The sequence below is a fragment of the Nicotiana tabacum genome, chromosome 17 (assembly GCF_000715075.1).
Source record: "Nicotiana tabacum cultivar K326 chromosome 17, ASM71507v2, whole genome shotgun sequence".
NCBI classification, from domain to species: Eukaryota; Viridiplantae; Streptophyta; class Magnoliopsida; order Solanales; family Solanaceae; genus Nicotiana; species Nicotiana tabacum.
Genome location: NC_134096.1, coordinates 72,788,184 through 72,802,143, shown reverse-complemented (window position 1 = coordinate 72,802,143; position 13,960 = coordinate 72,788,184). Strand labels below are relative to the sequence as shown.

At 36.5% G+C, this 13,960-nt stretch overlaps 1 protein-coding gene across 4 annotated transcripts in view; it reads left to right on the top strand.

Annotated features, from left to right (window-relative positions):
• The window catches only part of LOC107820581 (uncharacterized), a 53,570-nt gene that overhangs the window by 24,434 nt on the left and 15,176 nt on the right, over nucleotides 1–13,960 (top strand). For all 4 annotated transcript variants that reach the window (XM_075234486.1, XM_075234487.1, XM_075234488.1 and 1 more), the window contains 10 exons: nucleotides 1,659–2,075; nucleotides 2,146–2,423; nucleotides 2,491–2,576; nucleotides 2,658–2,744; nucleotides 2,886–3,144; nucleotides 3,222–3,662; nucleotides 3,771–3,867; nucleotides 4,901–5,223; nucleotides 13,534–13,659; nucleotides 13,775–13,942. In XM_075234486.1, the coding sequence (XP_075090587.1) occupies nucleotides 1,659–2,075; nucleotides 2,146–2,423; nucleotides 2,491–2,576; nucleotides 2,658–2,744; nucleotides 2,886–3,144; nucleotides 3,222–3,662; nucleotides 3,771–3,867; nucleotides 4,901–5,223; nucleotides 13,534–13,659; nucleotides 13,775–13,942 (2,282 nt within the window). The remainder of the gene's footprint in view (nucleotides 1–1,658; nucleotides 2,076–2,145; nucleotides 2,424–2,490; nucleotides 2,577–2,657; nucleotides 2,745–2,885; nucleotides 3,145–3,221; nucleotides 3,663–3,770; nucleotides 3,868–4,900; nucleotides 5,224–13,533; nucleotides 13,660–13,774; nucleotides 13,943–13,960) is intronic.

The window sequence follows — 13,960 nt, the reverse complement described above, 5'->3', positions numbered from 1 at the left end:
AGGTTTCTAGAAGCTGTTCAAGGCATATAGAGTGGTAGTAGGAGCTTGAGTTCAGTTGTTCGATACTGGACTTTTTATATTGTAGCTCATAGTTTCATTTTAATATATTCTTGGAACAAATTCACGAGTAGACAATGACCTTTGCTTATCATTATGTGTTTCTTTTTGACAGGGAACAGTAGCTCTATGTATGTGACACCGTGGCCCAAAAAAATAAAAAAAATTAAACATATTCTTAGCTAAGTCATAGTAAATACATGCTCTCTTATTACACGTATATAAACTGTTATCTGTTCAGATATGAGAAAATTTTGGAACTTCAAAATGCAGAAAAGGAAAGTCTGATAGCAAAAATTACTGAGTGTTGCGTAAGAGGAACTGAGAACATTAGTGCCAGTGTATTTTAAAGCGAAACACGCAAAAAAGCGACAATGTCAATGGGGCTTGAAGTGAAAAGCGAGAAAAGAAAGTGCATGCCTCTTTGAAGTGAAGCACAAAATGTACGAGAAGCTTAAAATTACCAAACATATGTGAATTTGTACTTACAACCAAAGTTCAATCAAAATAACTAATTTTTCAACATCCAAGTATGGTAAGACAAATTTGTCCTAACTCTTCAAAGTTGAGAATCAAAGGATCAACCACTTCTTTTTTGGATCAGTTTGCGCATTATTGTTTGAAGCACACACTTCTCCGAAGCACATGGCTTCAGTCATGATGCAATAACCCCTCCTTTGCATCACTTTATTGCTTAAAGTGACAGAGGGGTGGCTTTTAATAGCACTGATTAAAGCGAATGACTCCTATTACAATTTGTTATTATCAGCTAATTACCTAAGACTTTGTCAAATTTAATGGTTCATTTGCTTCCGGCAACCATGGCATATGTGATGGTTTAATATGTAGACTAAGAGCTCGTTTGGTTTCTTGAAATGGATAATTAATCTCCTCATTAAATTCAGCAGAACCAAATACCTTATTTGGTTGATAGAATGAGGATGGAGGAGAACTGATCTCATTAAATTTAGCATAACGTATACATCGTTTGGTTGTAATTTTGCATCTTGTAAATAATACTCGCATAAGTTATGCAGGAATCGATTTATTTTTTTATGCGGAGTAGAATGTGAAATAAGAATACGTGTATTAGAAATGCAGAGATTAGACTATTTAAAGACAAAAATGCCCTTAAAGTAAGTAGTTCTTGTATAACACTAATCCCTTCATTATTAATCACCGCATAACACTTCTTACATTATTAATCATTGCATAACAATTCCTGTGTTACTGGTCACCGCATAAACAATCCCTACATTACTAATTCCTGCGGGGCTACCCTACATAACTTGTCTCCAAATGAAACGACCCCCAAAGGTGCTTCTAGTGTTATGATGTTAAAACTCAGTTTCTCGATCAGAAAAGAAAACAGAAATATGCTAAGGCTCTGTTAATCCCGTCGTTGAGATGCTATATTTCTGTCTTCCCATATAGTAAATGTGCAATTCAAATTTTCTTATCATATTTACTTAGTTTGGACATAGATGATGTTCTATTACAGCTGCCAAGCACTTATTTATTCAAGCAAGCTATTGATGCCTCTTGATCTCTGATTAAGCTCCTAAACAAGGAAATCCATGATATTGGAACTTAATTTGCAGGTAATTTCCTATTTTCTTTTAGACCTGAAGTTACAGATGACTTAACACATTTTGAGAATCCATCAGCTTGCTGGTCGGATGATCTTAGAGGTGGAAAGCCTGTTCGACTATCTGGGATATTTGATAAACTTACTTACCAAGTGCGGAAAGCATTTTCCTTTCAATCAATGAAATATTCCTTAAGTACAGCACATTGTGATATTAAGTCAAAGGATGGACGTGTAGCAAAGATTCATTTTCTGATTGAAAGCACTGGGAAGGATGTACCTATCATACATCCAGATAACTTTGGGTATGCGCGTGTAGATAAAAGTTCGCCAGTTGCCTTGCAAGAGCAGAAAGAAATCTTTCTGCTGCCTACTGTTCACTTCTCCAACTTCTTAGATATGGAGATTCATGTGAGACTCAGTGATACAGGTAATAGCAAATTAAATCTGGTTCAAGTGTTAGTTGATGTATTGTATTACTGACTTTTGCTTTAGTACAGGTTTGCCATCTACTAATGGTGTTGACTGCATATGCAATGAGGCAACTATTCCCTCTGCGTCGTCTGTAAACTTATATGCAAGTCCTGCTGCTATTTATTTTATTGTTACTTTAACTTCATTTGGTACAAGCTGCAAACCAATAAATAGTAGCGACAGTGCTAAGCGGCTGCAGAAGCGCAAAACTAAAGTTCAGTTTTTGGATATCGAATTAGATTTTGGCAATGGCAAGTATTTTGCATTGCTTAGATTATCTCGTGGACAGAGAGGGATATTGGAGGTAATTATCCTGCTTAGCTGCTTATTACCTTACAGCAAGGTGTTAAATTTGTCTGTGTTTGGTGCAGGCTGCTGTCTTTACTTCTTACACCTTGGAGAATAATACCGAATTTTCTTTGTTCTATTTTCCTGCAAATCACAAGCTTGTTTCTAGGTAATCTCTCGTCCAAGATGAGTTGTAATTTTTTCATTTGGCTCAGTTTTGTCCTTTGCTGAGTGGTACTATTATATCCAGGCATGAGGTGGAAAATATTGCTTCTGCGGTGCCTCCAGAATTAGGATCTTATCTTCCTCCCGGATCAACAAAATCATGGTTCAGCAAGTAAAGTTTTTCTACTTTAATTCGCTAGTTCTAGTTTAGTCGAATCCATCATGTCGTCTCTCCTTGTTCCATCTATCAGCGGTTATGAAACTGTAGGCATTATGCTTTTCACCCTGCATAATTCTTGCTTATCCTTGCTAGATGCCACAAGGTGCACATTACACTCTTGGATGAGAGAGCCTCTAAAGCACCCTTGGACTTGGATGCTTTATCAGGCCTTACGGAGGTGAACCTTGAAGTGGAAGGAAAATCTGGTTCCAAAACTGTTACAAAGTTAGGAGTCTCTTTGAAACCATCTGTTAGCAAAGTAGTTCCACTGCAGGTTGTATCAATGTATCCCAGATACGTCATACTAAATGAGTCAGATGAAGTCATCACTGTCCGTCAATGTTTTTTGGAGGTCTGTCTTTGTTTTTGATTTCAGATGCTAGCTTTCATTTGCTGTTAAACTGATGACGAAATCCATTTTTGTCTTAGGAGGATGGGACTGACACAACTGTTACACTCAACAGTAAGCAGAGAGCAGCATTAACTTTGAGGAGTGGAAATGGGATGACAACAATTAAAAGACGCACCTTCTTTGAGAATTTTCTCAAAAAGCATGCAAAATCCCAAAATGATTCGTCATTTTTTGTCCAATTTCAACCCAATAAGGCCAGTTTCTCCTGGTCTGGGCCAGTTTGTATTGCTTCGCTTGGACGATTTTTTCTTAAATTCAAGAAGTCGACCGAGTATTCTGTTCAACAATCAGATCCTGCAACTCAGCATAACTCATCCATGTGTGAATTCGCCACTGTTCATGTGGTTGAAGATGGTCCTACAATTGTTTTACGCTTCTGTTGGCCAGCAAATATGGACCTGCCTTACCGGATTGAAAACCGCTTGGAAAATACTTCTATTACATATTATCAGAAGGAGGTTTTGTATCTCTTTTCATCGTTTTTCGATGTTTGACTTGCAAGTTTCAACATATTGTAATCATGCAATTAACTCTTATCGTGTACCTTTATCGTGGAGAACCTTCAGGGTTTAACAGAGCCGGAGGTTTTGGCATCTGGAAGTAGTGTTGGCTATGTCTGGGATGACCTGACACATGCTCATAAGCTTGTTGTCCAGATTGACGGTAGCTGTTAACCTCTTAAAATCTTCACTAGAGCAGATACTATAGAAGTTTAACTGCATAGATTGATGATGCACGCTCGTTATTTTATTAAGATTAGCCTGCTGTATTTTTATACGTTGATGTTGAATAGCATGAACCGTCTCATCGAAAAGTTTTAGCTGTTGGATGGGAAATGCTTTTTTATTTGCTTTTGAATTATTTGACTAGTCTAGTTATAAAGAAGTGTCTTCACAGAATACAGGTTAAAAATTGAATTACTAAAAGATATACAATTCTGTGAAAAGGTATGATAATTTATTAATACCAATCAGCTACTCCCTCCATCACAGTTTATGTGAGGGTGTTTAATTGGGCACAGAATTTGAGAAAGAAAGATAAACTTTTGAAACTTGTGATCTAAAATATGCCATAGACATGTATGTGGCTATAAGTCATCTCATTAAGGGTAAAATGAGAAGTTTAAAGTTAAGTTGTTTTTAAATATAGAAAGTGTCATTCTTTTGGGGCAAACTAAAAAGGAAAGAGAGTCGCATAAATTGGGACAGAGGGAGTACGTCTCAGTTGCATATTAGTTAGGGCCACCTATGTATAAATTCTCCATGTTCATTCCACTCAATTCAGGCTCATTTCATTGCTATGCTTAATAATGTCTTTAAGAGAAATTAGGGGTTTTCTATAACTATAGAGGTTCTTTAGTGCTCACACTTAACCCTACACTGATGTTTAAGTCTCTAACTAGATCAAAATAACTCATGATGCAACTGTAGCAACAACATCAAGCCTTAATTCTCATTAGTTAGTATCGTTTATATGGACCATATGCTTGCATAAAGAATTATGACTAGGAAAATGAAGGATCAGCTGTGCTCTCTGTTTTTTATTCGAGGTACTGTTTCTACCTTTTGCGATGTGAAGTACTTGTCTTGTTCACTTGTCTATATATTTTTTTTTTCAAATTAGTATGACTTTATTATCTATTTATTAAAAAAAGTATGACTTTATTATCTCATTTTTGGTAATTTTTATCTTGCAGCTGTACATCTACTACGTGAAATAAACTTGGATAAAGTACGTGAATGGAAACCATTTTACAGGATTAAGCAACAGAGAGGTCTAGGGTTTCACTTACCTCTGGAAAAGAAGACAGAAGATTCAAAGAAAAATGGATATGGGCAGTTAACTGCCATGGAGATCATAAAGTTGGGTTATGAAGTATATGCAGAGGGCTTGACTAGGGTTCTGAGAATTTGTGAGTTTTCTGATAGACGCAGAGGGGACACTTCATTCCATTCCTGCACAAAGATGCGGCTAAGAATCTCCTATTTTGCAATTCAATTATTGGAACGTGCAAAGCAAGTAAGTTTGTGTTTCTATGTCAATTTTTGCTATCATTGTGTCTTTAACCATCTTTTATCTGGCTGTTGTTGATTCTTTCAAAATAACAGTTTCAATGTGCTTGAGTGAATTGTTTTTTCCCCTGGAAATAAACAAGCCTTTTTAAATGTATCTCTTACCTAGTTAGCTAATCTGTAATTAGTTATACAATGGAATAGTATGTTCCTTTCTACTAGAAATTTCCCTTTGAGAATAATTATCTGCATAGCCATCCAGCATGACTTTCTTGTTAAGGGATTTTGCAGTTTGAGAAAATGGAATTTTATAAAGTAATACCACAGTCTAGTGGTTATTCATCTTCTGTTTCTAGAGATCAGTCTTATTCACTCTGTTCTGTGATGAAATGTAATAGTGTATCATGACTGGAGCACTTGGGTCGTCATCTTAAATTTTCTTTGACTAATGAGAATGGACTTCAGCTTATAGTTTGCAAGAAGTCTATGATGTCTGCGGAAATATTCATGTTTTATATTATGACGGGTTTAGGGTTTAGGGAAATATGAATGGGAATCACAGTACAAAGGTGTGAAAAATAGAAAATTGGTCCGTCTCAACCATTTATGGAGTAATCTAGGAGAGTCAGTAATAGGATAAGCTGTGGGCCTATCTTGGAAGGTCGAGGTAGTAAATTCCGTGTGGCTCATATATGGTACATCCAATTAAATGTTTGGGATAAACAGCTAATTGATACAGATTGAAGGAACAACCTAGAATATGTAACACTAAACTGCACTAAAAGCTAGATGTTTAGTAAATCTCTTTGCTTGGAGTAACCACTTTGATGTAAATAGCTCATTAGATCTATTAGATTTTGTAAGCTCCTTGAGCAGATAGGAGGTTTTTGCTTTTCAGGAGAATTGACTTTTTTGTAATCAATTACATCCTCTGGATGATTGATTTAATGAAAGCTTACCTTGATCAAAAAAATATGTAACACTAAACTAAAGTCAAAGATGAAAGTCGCTTGACCTGCTATTGTTGCCATGGTTTTGGAACGTAACTAATAGTAGAGGAAAGATATTTATTAGATATGCAACCAGAAGCTCCTGAGTCAATGACCTAAGATCCAAGAGTGAAGGACCGAGAGGTTTTAGAAACAAACCTTTATAAGTTAGGACGATAGAAGTTACTTCTGGAGATGACCGCTTAAGTGCTATACGCTAGAGGAACTTGGCCCCATTTGTTTCCACTTTATGGAGGTTTGAATCTGAATCATTCAGATCTCTCTATTAAGTGCATTTAGTTTGTTGTTTTTCTTTCACAACCACTTAATATTAGTTCTTAATAAGTCTCAATTATTCAGATCTAGTACAGAGTCTTAAAATCATTAAGATGTTAAGTTAAAGATTTTGTGAATGTAATCTTTTACTTCTACTCTATTATTACCATCACCATCCGCTACCACCATGCAACCACCTATAAAACCTACCACCACTACAAATCACCTCTACCATCAGCCTCCATCTCACAACCACCATCTCAGACCGTCCTCACCACCAGTCACCTCTACAACCAGTCATCACTACCAACCACCTCTACCACTTGGCTCCACCTCACAACCATCATTTTTGACCAGCACCATCCAACCAATTCCACCGCTAGCCATCACCATCAGTCACCATCGCACATCCATCACCTCCAGCCATCAACACACAACCACCGCCAACTGCTGGCTTTTAGAATGTGGTTCATTAAAGAAGCAATTTATGCAACACCATGTAAAATTAATATTATCTCTAATATTTTGCGGATATAATATTTATTATTTATTTATTTGAATTCTATATTTATTAGTTTTAATTAAAGATAAATTATACACATTTAGATGTTGAGAAAACAAGGTCTTAATTATTCAGTATTAAAATCTAGATGTTATAAAATAAAGACTGTAAAGTAAAGACAAGTATAGAGAGACAAGTATAGAGAGAAACTGATATATTATTCAAACTTCAAACTTCTGTACATAATGAACTGAATTCTCCTCTATTTATAGAAGAAAGGAAGCTGTTGTGTAAGCTGCTACTGCAAGCTGCTGTGTAAGCTGCTTGTAAGCTGCTGTGTAAGATATAGATAATTTTCTATCATGGGTAATATTTATCCATAGCGGAGTACCGAAAGGATAAGCTTCTTCAGGAGGCTTATTTCCAATAGAGTACTAAATAGATAAACATATTTATGGCGGAGTCTCATATGGATAAACTTCTTCAGGAAGCTTATTTACAACGGAGTACTAAATGAACATCCATAATATAATATATTCATAACACTCCCCCTTGGATGTTCATTAAAAGATAATGTGCCTCGTTAAAACCTTACTAGGAAAAATCCCGTGGGAAAAAAATCCTAGTGAAGGAAAAAGAGTACACATATTTAGTAATACGCATTGCTGACTGCCTCGTTAAAAACCTTATAAGGAAAACCCTGTGGGAAAAAACCTTAATAAGGAAAAAAGAGTACATCGCGTATTTTACTCCCCCTGATGAAAACCTTGTTTCAAATATTTAAGTCTCCGCATTCCAATCTTGTATACCATCTTCTCAAAAGTTGAAGTTGGTAAAGATTTGGTGAATAAATCTGCTGGATTGTCACTTGAACGGATTTGTTGCACATCAATGTCACCATTTTTTTGAAGATCGTGTGTGTAGAATAATTTTGGTGAAATGTGCTTCGTTCTATCTCTTTTTATAAATCCTCCCTTCAATTGGGCTATGCATGCAACATTGTCTTCGTATAAAATTGTGGGTCTTTTCTCACATTCCAAATCACATTTTTCTCGAATAAAATGAATTATTGATCTCAACCATACGCATTCCCTACTTGCTTCATGAATAGCTATTATTTCAGCATGATTTGAAGAAGTAGCAACAATAGATTGTTTTGTGGAGCGCCATGATATGATAGTACCTCCACATGTAAACACGTACCCGGTTTGAGATCTAGCTTTATGGGGATCAGATAAATAACCTGCATCTGCATAACCAACAAGATCTGCACTATCTTTGTTAGCATAAAACAAACCCATATCAAGAGTTCCCTTTAAATATCGCAATATATGCTTAATCCCGTTCCAATGTCTCTGTGTAGGAGAAGAGCTATATCTTGCTAGTAAATTAACAGAAAATGCTATGTCAGGCCTTGTAGCATTAGCAAGATACATAAGTGCACCAATTGCACTGAGATAGGGTGTTTCAGGACCCAGGAGTTCCTCATCCTCTTCTGGAGGTCGGAACGGGTCCTTATTCACTTCAAATGATCGAACAACCATTGGTGTACTCAATGGGTGCGCTTTGTCCATGTAAAAGCGTTTTAAGACCCTTTCTGTATAGGCAGATTGATGGATAAAGATCCCGTCTGCTAAATGTTCAATTTGCAGACCAAGACAAAGTTTTGTCTTCCCAAGATCTTTCATCTCAAATTCTTTCTTAAGATATTCAATTGCCTTTTGGAGCTCTTCTGAAGTTCCAACAAGATTTATGTCATCAACATAAACAGCAAGTATAACAAATTCTGAAGCCATTTTCTTTATAAAAATATATGGACAAATAACATCATTTATGTAACCCTCTTTCAGCAAATATTCACTGAGGCGATTATACCACATGCGCCCAGATTGCTTTAAACCGTACAAAGATCTTTGTAATCTGATTGAGTACATTTCCCGAGATTTTGAATATGCTTCAGGCATTTTAAATCCTTCAGGGATTTTCATGTAAATCTCATTATCAAGTGACCCGTACAGATAAGCTGTAACCACATCCATCATATGTATTTCAAGCCTTTCACGTAAGGCTAAACTGATGAGATATCGAAATGTTATGGCATCCATAACGGGTGAATATGTTTCTTCATAATCGACTCCAGGTCGTTGTGAGAATCCTTGTGCGACAAGGCGAGCCTTGTATCTTTCAACTTCATTTTGCTCATTCCTTTTTCGCACAAAAACCCATTTATGACCAACTGGTTTTATACCAGTAGGTGTTTGGACTACTGGTCCAAAGACCTCTCTTTTAGCAAGTGCGTTCAATTCTGATTGAATTGCCCCTTGCCATTTTGGCCAATCAGATCTTTGTTGACATTCTTCAACAGATCGGGGTTCAAAATCCTCATTATCTTGCATAATGTTAAGTGCAACATTATATGCAAAAATATTATCCACCACTATTTCAGATCGATTTAAATTAATCCCATCACCAGTAGAACTTATTAAAAGTTCTTCGCTCACTTGAGTCTCGGGTTTATTGATTTCTTCAGGAATCTCATAACTAATCAGATCTTGGGTCTCTTCAGGAGATCCCTTCATAATTTCATTTTGATTATTTGTCGATTTTCTTTTTCTAGGATTTCGATCCTTAGAACCCATAGGCCTACCACGCTTCAGGCGTGCTTTAGGTTCACTAGCTCTCATGTTAATAGATGGTCCTGCTGGGACATCAATTCAGATAGGCACATTCTTTGCAGGGATATGTGACTTAGTTATCCTTTTCAAATCAGTAAATGCGTCTGGCATTTGATTTGCTATATTCTGTAAATGGATGATCTTCTGGACCTCCTGATTACATATAGGGGTACGTGGATCAAAGTGACATAATGATGAAACTTTTCACACAATTTCTCTTTTGTTTTCCTTTTTCTCTCTCCCTAATTGTGGGAAATTTGTTTCATCAAATCGACAATCTGTAAATCGAGTAGTAAATAAATCTCCTGTCAATGGTTCAAGATAGCGAATAATAGAGGGTGATTCAAACCCAATATATATTCCTAACATTCTTTGAGGGCCCATCTTACTGCGTTGTGGTGGTGCTACTGGCACATATACAGCACATCCAAAAATTTGTAGATGGACAATATTTGGTTCATGACCAAAAACTAATTGTGACGGAGAATATTTATTATAATGCGTTGGTCTGAGACGGATAAGTGATGCTGCGTGCAAGATAGCATGGCCCCAAACAGTAGTGGGCAATTTTGTTTTCATAAGTAGTGGTCTTGCTATCAATTGCAGCCGTTTAATAAATGACTCTGCAAGGTCATTTTGAGTATGAACATAAGCTACAGGATGTTCAACTTTTATCCCAACTGATAGGCAGTAATCATCAAAAGTTTGAGATGAGAATTCTCCAGCATTATCAAGGCGAATAGCCTTTATAGGATAATCTGGGAATTGTGCCCTTAATCGAATTATTTGGGCTAATAACTTTGCAAACGCCAGGTTGCGAGATGATAATAGGCACACATGAGACCATCTTGAAGATGCATCTATTAGGACCATAAAATATCTAAACGACCCACTTGGTGGGTGAATAGGTCCACATATATCCCCATGTCTACGTTCTAAGAAGGTAGGGGACTCAATGCCAACCTTCATTGGTGATGGTCTAGTGATCATTTTGCCTTGATAACAAGCATCACAAGAAAATTCATTATTTGTAAGAATCTTCAGGTTCTTTAATGGATGCCCACTCGAATTTTCAGTAATTCGTCTCATCATTATTGATCCAGGATGGCCCAAACGGCCATGCCAAAGCACAAAAGTATTTGAATCAGTAAACTTCTGGTTTACGATAGAGTGTGCTTCAACTGTACTAATCTTTGAATAATATAAGCCAGAAGATAAAGTTGGTAACTTTTCTACAATGCATTTCTGGCCAGAAATATTCTTTGTAATACAAAGATATTCCACATTCATTTCATCTATTGTCTCAACATGATACCCATTTCGGCGGATATCTATAAAACTCAACAAGTTTCTTCGGGACTTGGAGGAGTACAATGCATTGTCGATAATAAGTTTTGTTCCCTTAGACAGAAATACAATAGCTCTTCCGGAGCCTTCAATCAAACTTATATTACCAGAAATTGTAGAAACATTTGCTTTTTCCTTATGCAAATAAGAAAAGTATTTCTGATCTTTGAATATGGCATGAGTTGTTCTACTATCAACTGCACAAATATCTTCATGATTGGTCTTTGATCCAAACATAATTTAAGGATTATCCATATTCTTCAAAATGACATAAACAAAATAAATATGATAGTAAACATTATAACTTTTATTTATGTACAACAATTACATAACTATACTATCTACTACAAATAACAGAAATTAAAATATTTACATCTCTACAGATTCACTACCGATCACATGACTTGTTTCTCCTTCTGGGAGTGTAAAGTAATCAACTACATCCAAATACATGAAGTCTAAATTATCTTCAGAAATAAAATTTGCTTCAGCATTTTTCTCTGTCTTCTTCAGGGAAGCTTGATATAGCTCAACCAGGTGCTTTGGCGTACGACATGTACGTGACCAGTGCCCTTTTTCTCCACATCTATAGCATGCATTTTCTGGCTTTGCTGCTTGCACCGCTTCATGCTTTTGTTCCTTCCTTTTCCACTGCTGGTGGTGAGGAGGGTTCTTTGGTGCATTATTATTACCACGATTAGAGTTTCCTCCCCGACCACGGCCATGACCACGACTGGGGCCACGTCCTCTTCCACGTTTAGCTTGGTGGAAGTTCGTCTCATTCACTTCAGGGAATGGACAAGAACCAGTAGGTCGGCTTTCATGGTTTTTCATTAATAGCCCATTATGTTGCTCGGCTACAAGAAAATGTGAGATAAGTTCAGAATACTTTTTAAATCCCATCTCTCGATATTGCTGCTGTAGGAGCATATTCGAGACATGAAAAGTGGTGAAAGTTTTCTCCAACATATCATGATCAGTAATATTATCACCACATAGTTTCAATTGGGAAATAATTCTGAACATAGCAGAATTATACTCACTGATAGATTTAAAATCTTGTAACCTTAGATGAGTCCAATCATAACGTGCCTGTGGAAGAACGACCATCTTCAGGTGGTCATATCTATCTTTCAAATTACTCCACAGTATGACTGGATCTTTAACAGTAAGATATTCCATTTTCAGGCCCTCCTCAAGGTGATGACGTAGGAATATCATTGCTTTGGCACGGTCTTGGTTTGATGCCTGATTTTTATCTTTGATGGTGTCTGCCAGACCCATCGCATCAAGATGAATTTCGGCATCAAGCACCCAAGACATGTAGCTTTTGCCCGATATATCCAGGGCTACAAACTCAAGTTTAGAAAGATTTGACATTATTTAGAAAAAGAAAGTTCGTACCTCTGATACTTTCAAAGTATTTGCTCGAGATGGCAGAGTCTCGTGCTAATAACGTGTTATAAAATAAAGACTGTAAAGTAAAGACAAGTATAGAGAGAAACTGATATATTATTCAAACTTCAAACTTCTGTACATAATGAACTGAATTCTGCTCTATTTATAGAAGAAAGGAAGCTGCTGTGTAAGCTGCTTGTAAGCTGCTGTGTAAGATATAGATAATCTTCTATCATTGGTAATATTTATGTATAGCGGAGTACCGAAAGGATAAACTTCTTCAGGAGGCTTATTTCCAATAGAGTACTAAATAGATAAACATATTTATGGCGGAGTCTTATATGGATAAATTTCTTCAGGAAGCTTATTTACAACGGAGTACTAAATGAACATCCATAATATAATATATTCATAACACTAGATACAATATCTTTGACGATAAATCCAATAACATCCAGAAGATGAAAATGAGGTGTCTAGTCCTTTTCTATTTTTGGTGTAAAGGAAAGTATTTAGAAGACCATGAGTCTATTGTTGTTGTCTTAGAATCCTTCTGAGAAGACAAAGGATTAGGAGTTTCTTCCAGTATTTCACACGGTAAATATGGGTGACTACACAGTTTTTGTGTAGTTTATTTATTAATATACAAATGTGTTCCTTCTCAAAAAATAAAAGTCTGTGCCAATGTCTACAAAGTCAAAAAATCAGAACCTCTCAGCAAATTTAAAAGTTGCATTTTAAGGCAAGAAGATTTTCTTCTTTTTGATAAGTAAAGCAAGAAAACTGTTAATGGCACATGAGGATAGTGCTTGCCCCTTTCTATGGAACAATAAGTCTTCTGATGGTGCAAACTGTAGGTTATGTCCTGCTGATTATAGGTATTCTCTGATGTTCCTTTGTGCATAAGAATGTGGACTATGATTCCAGTTTTAAGTTCGAGTAAGTAGGAATAAAGAGAGGAATTTGGCATCAGAATTCACCATATAGCTTGTGTATAATTTGAGCTCCAGTAACAAACTCAGCTTGGCTTCCATGTGGCATTTTACTTGCGGTCTCATTAATTGTGCTCAATTGCTTAAAAAGATAGCTCATTTAACTGATGTTCATATACGTCTTTCAACCTACTGAAGGATTTAGTTGACAAGGATAAGGGCAATGCGTTGATCTACAATCCAATCATTATGGCAAGACTAAATAGGATAGACTTTGACGCCATGTTTGCTGAAAGGCACAAGCTCAACCATCTCAGGGTACAGGTAATCTTCTTTTCTGGTGCTTTGTATTCGTTTCTGTGGTGGATCTCGTTCCTAATGACATGGTTGATGGTATTCTTAACCTCAAGATGCTAATGTCTATGTAATCATGATGCAGTCACTGAGTGTGGAGCCTAAGTGGGTAGGAGCTCCTTTTGCATCAATGCTTAGGAGGCACCAAATAGAAAATTGTGACGCAAATGAACGAGTCCTCCGTGTTGGACTTGTTCTAGCTTCATCAAGTTCTAGTGTCAAACAAGTCAAACACTTATCAATTGTTCTTCAGGTAATTCTGTACGGTACA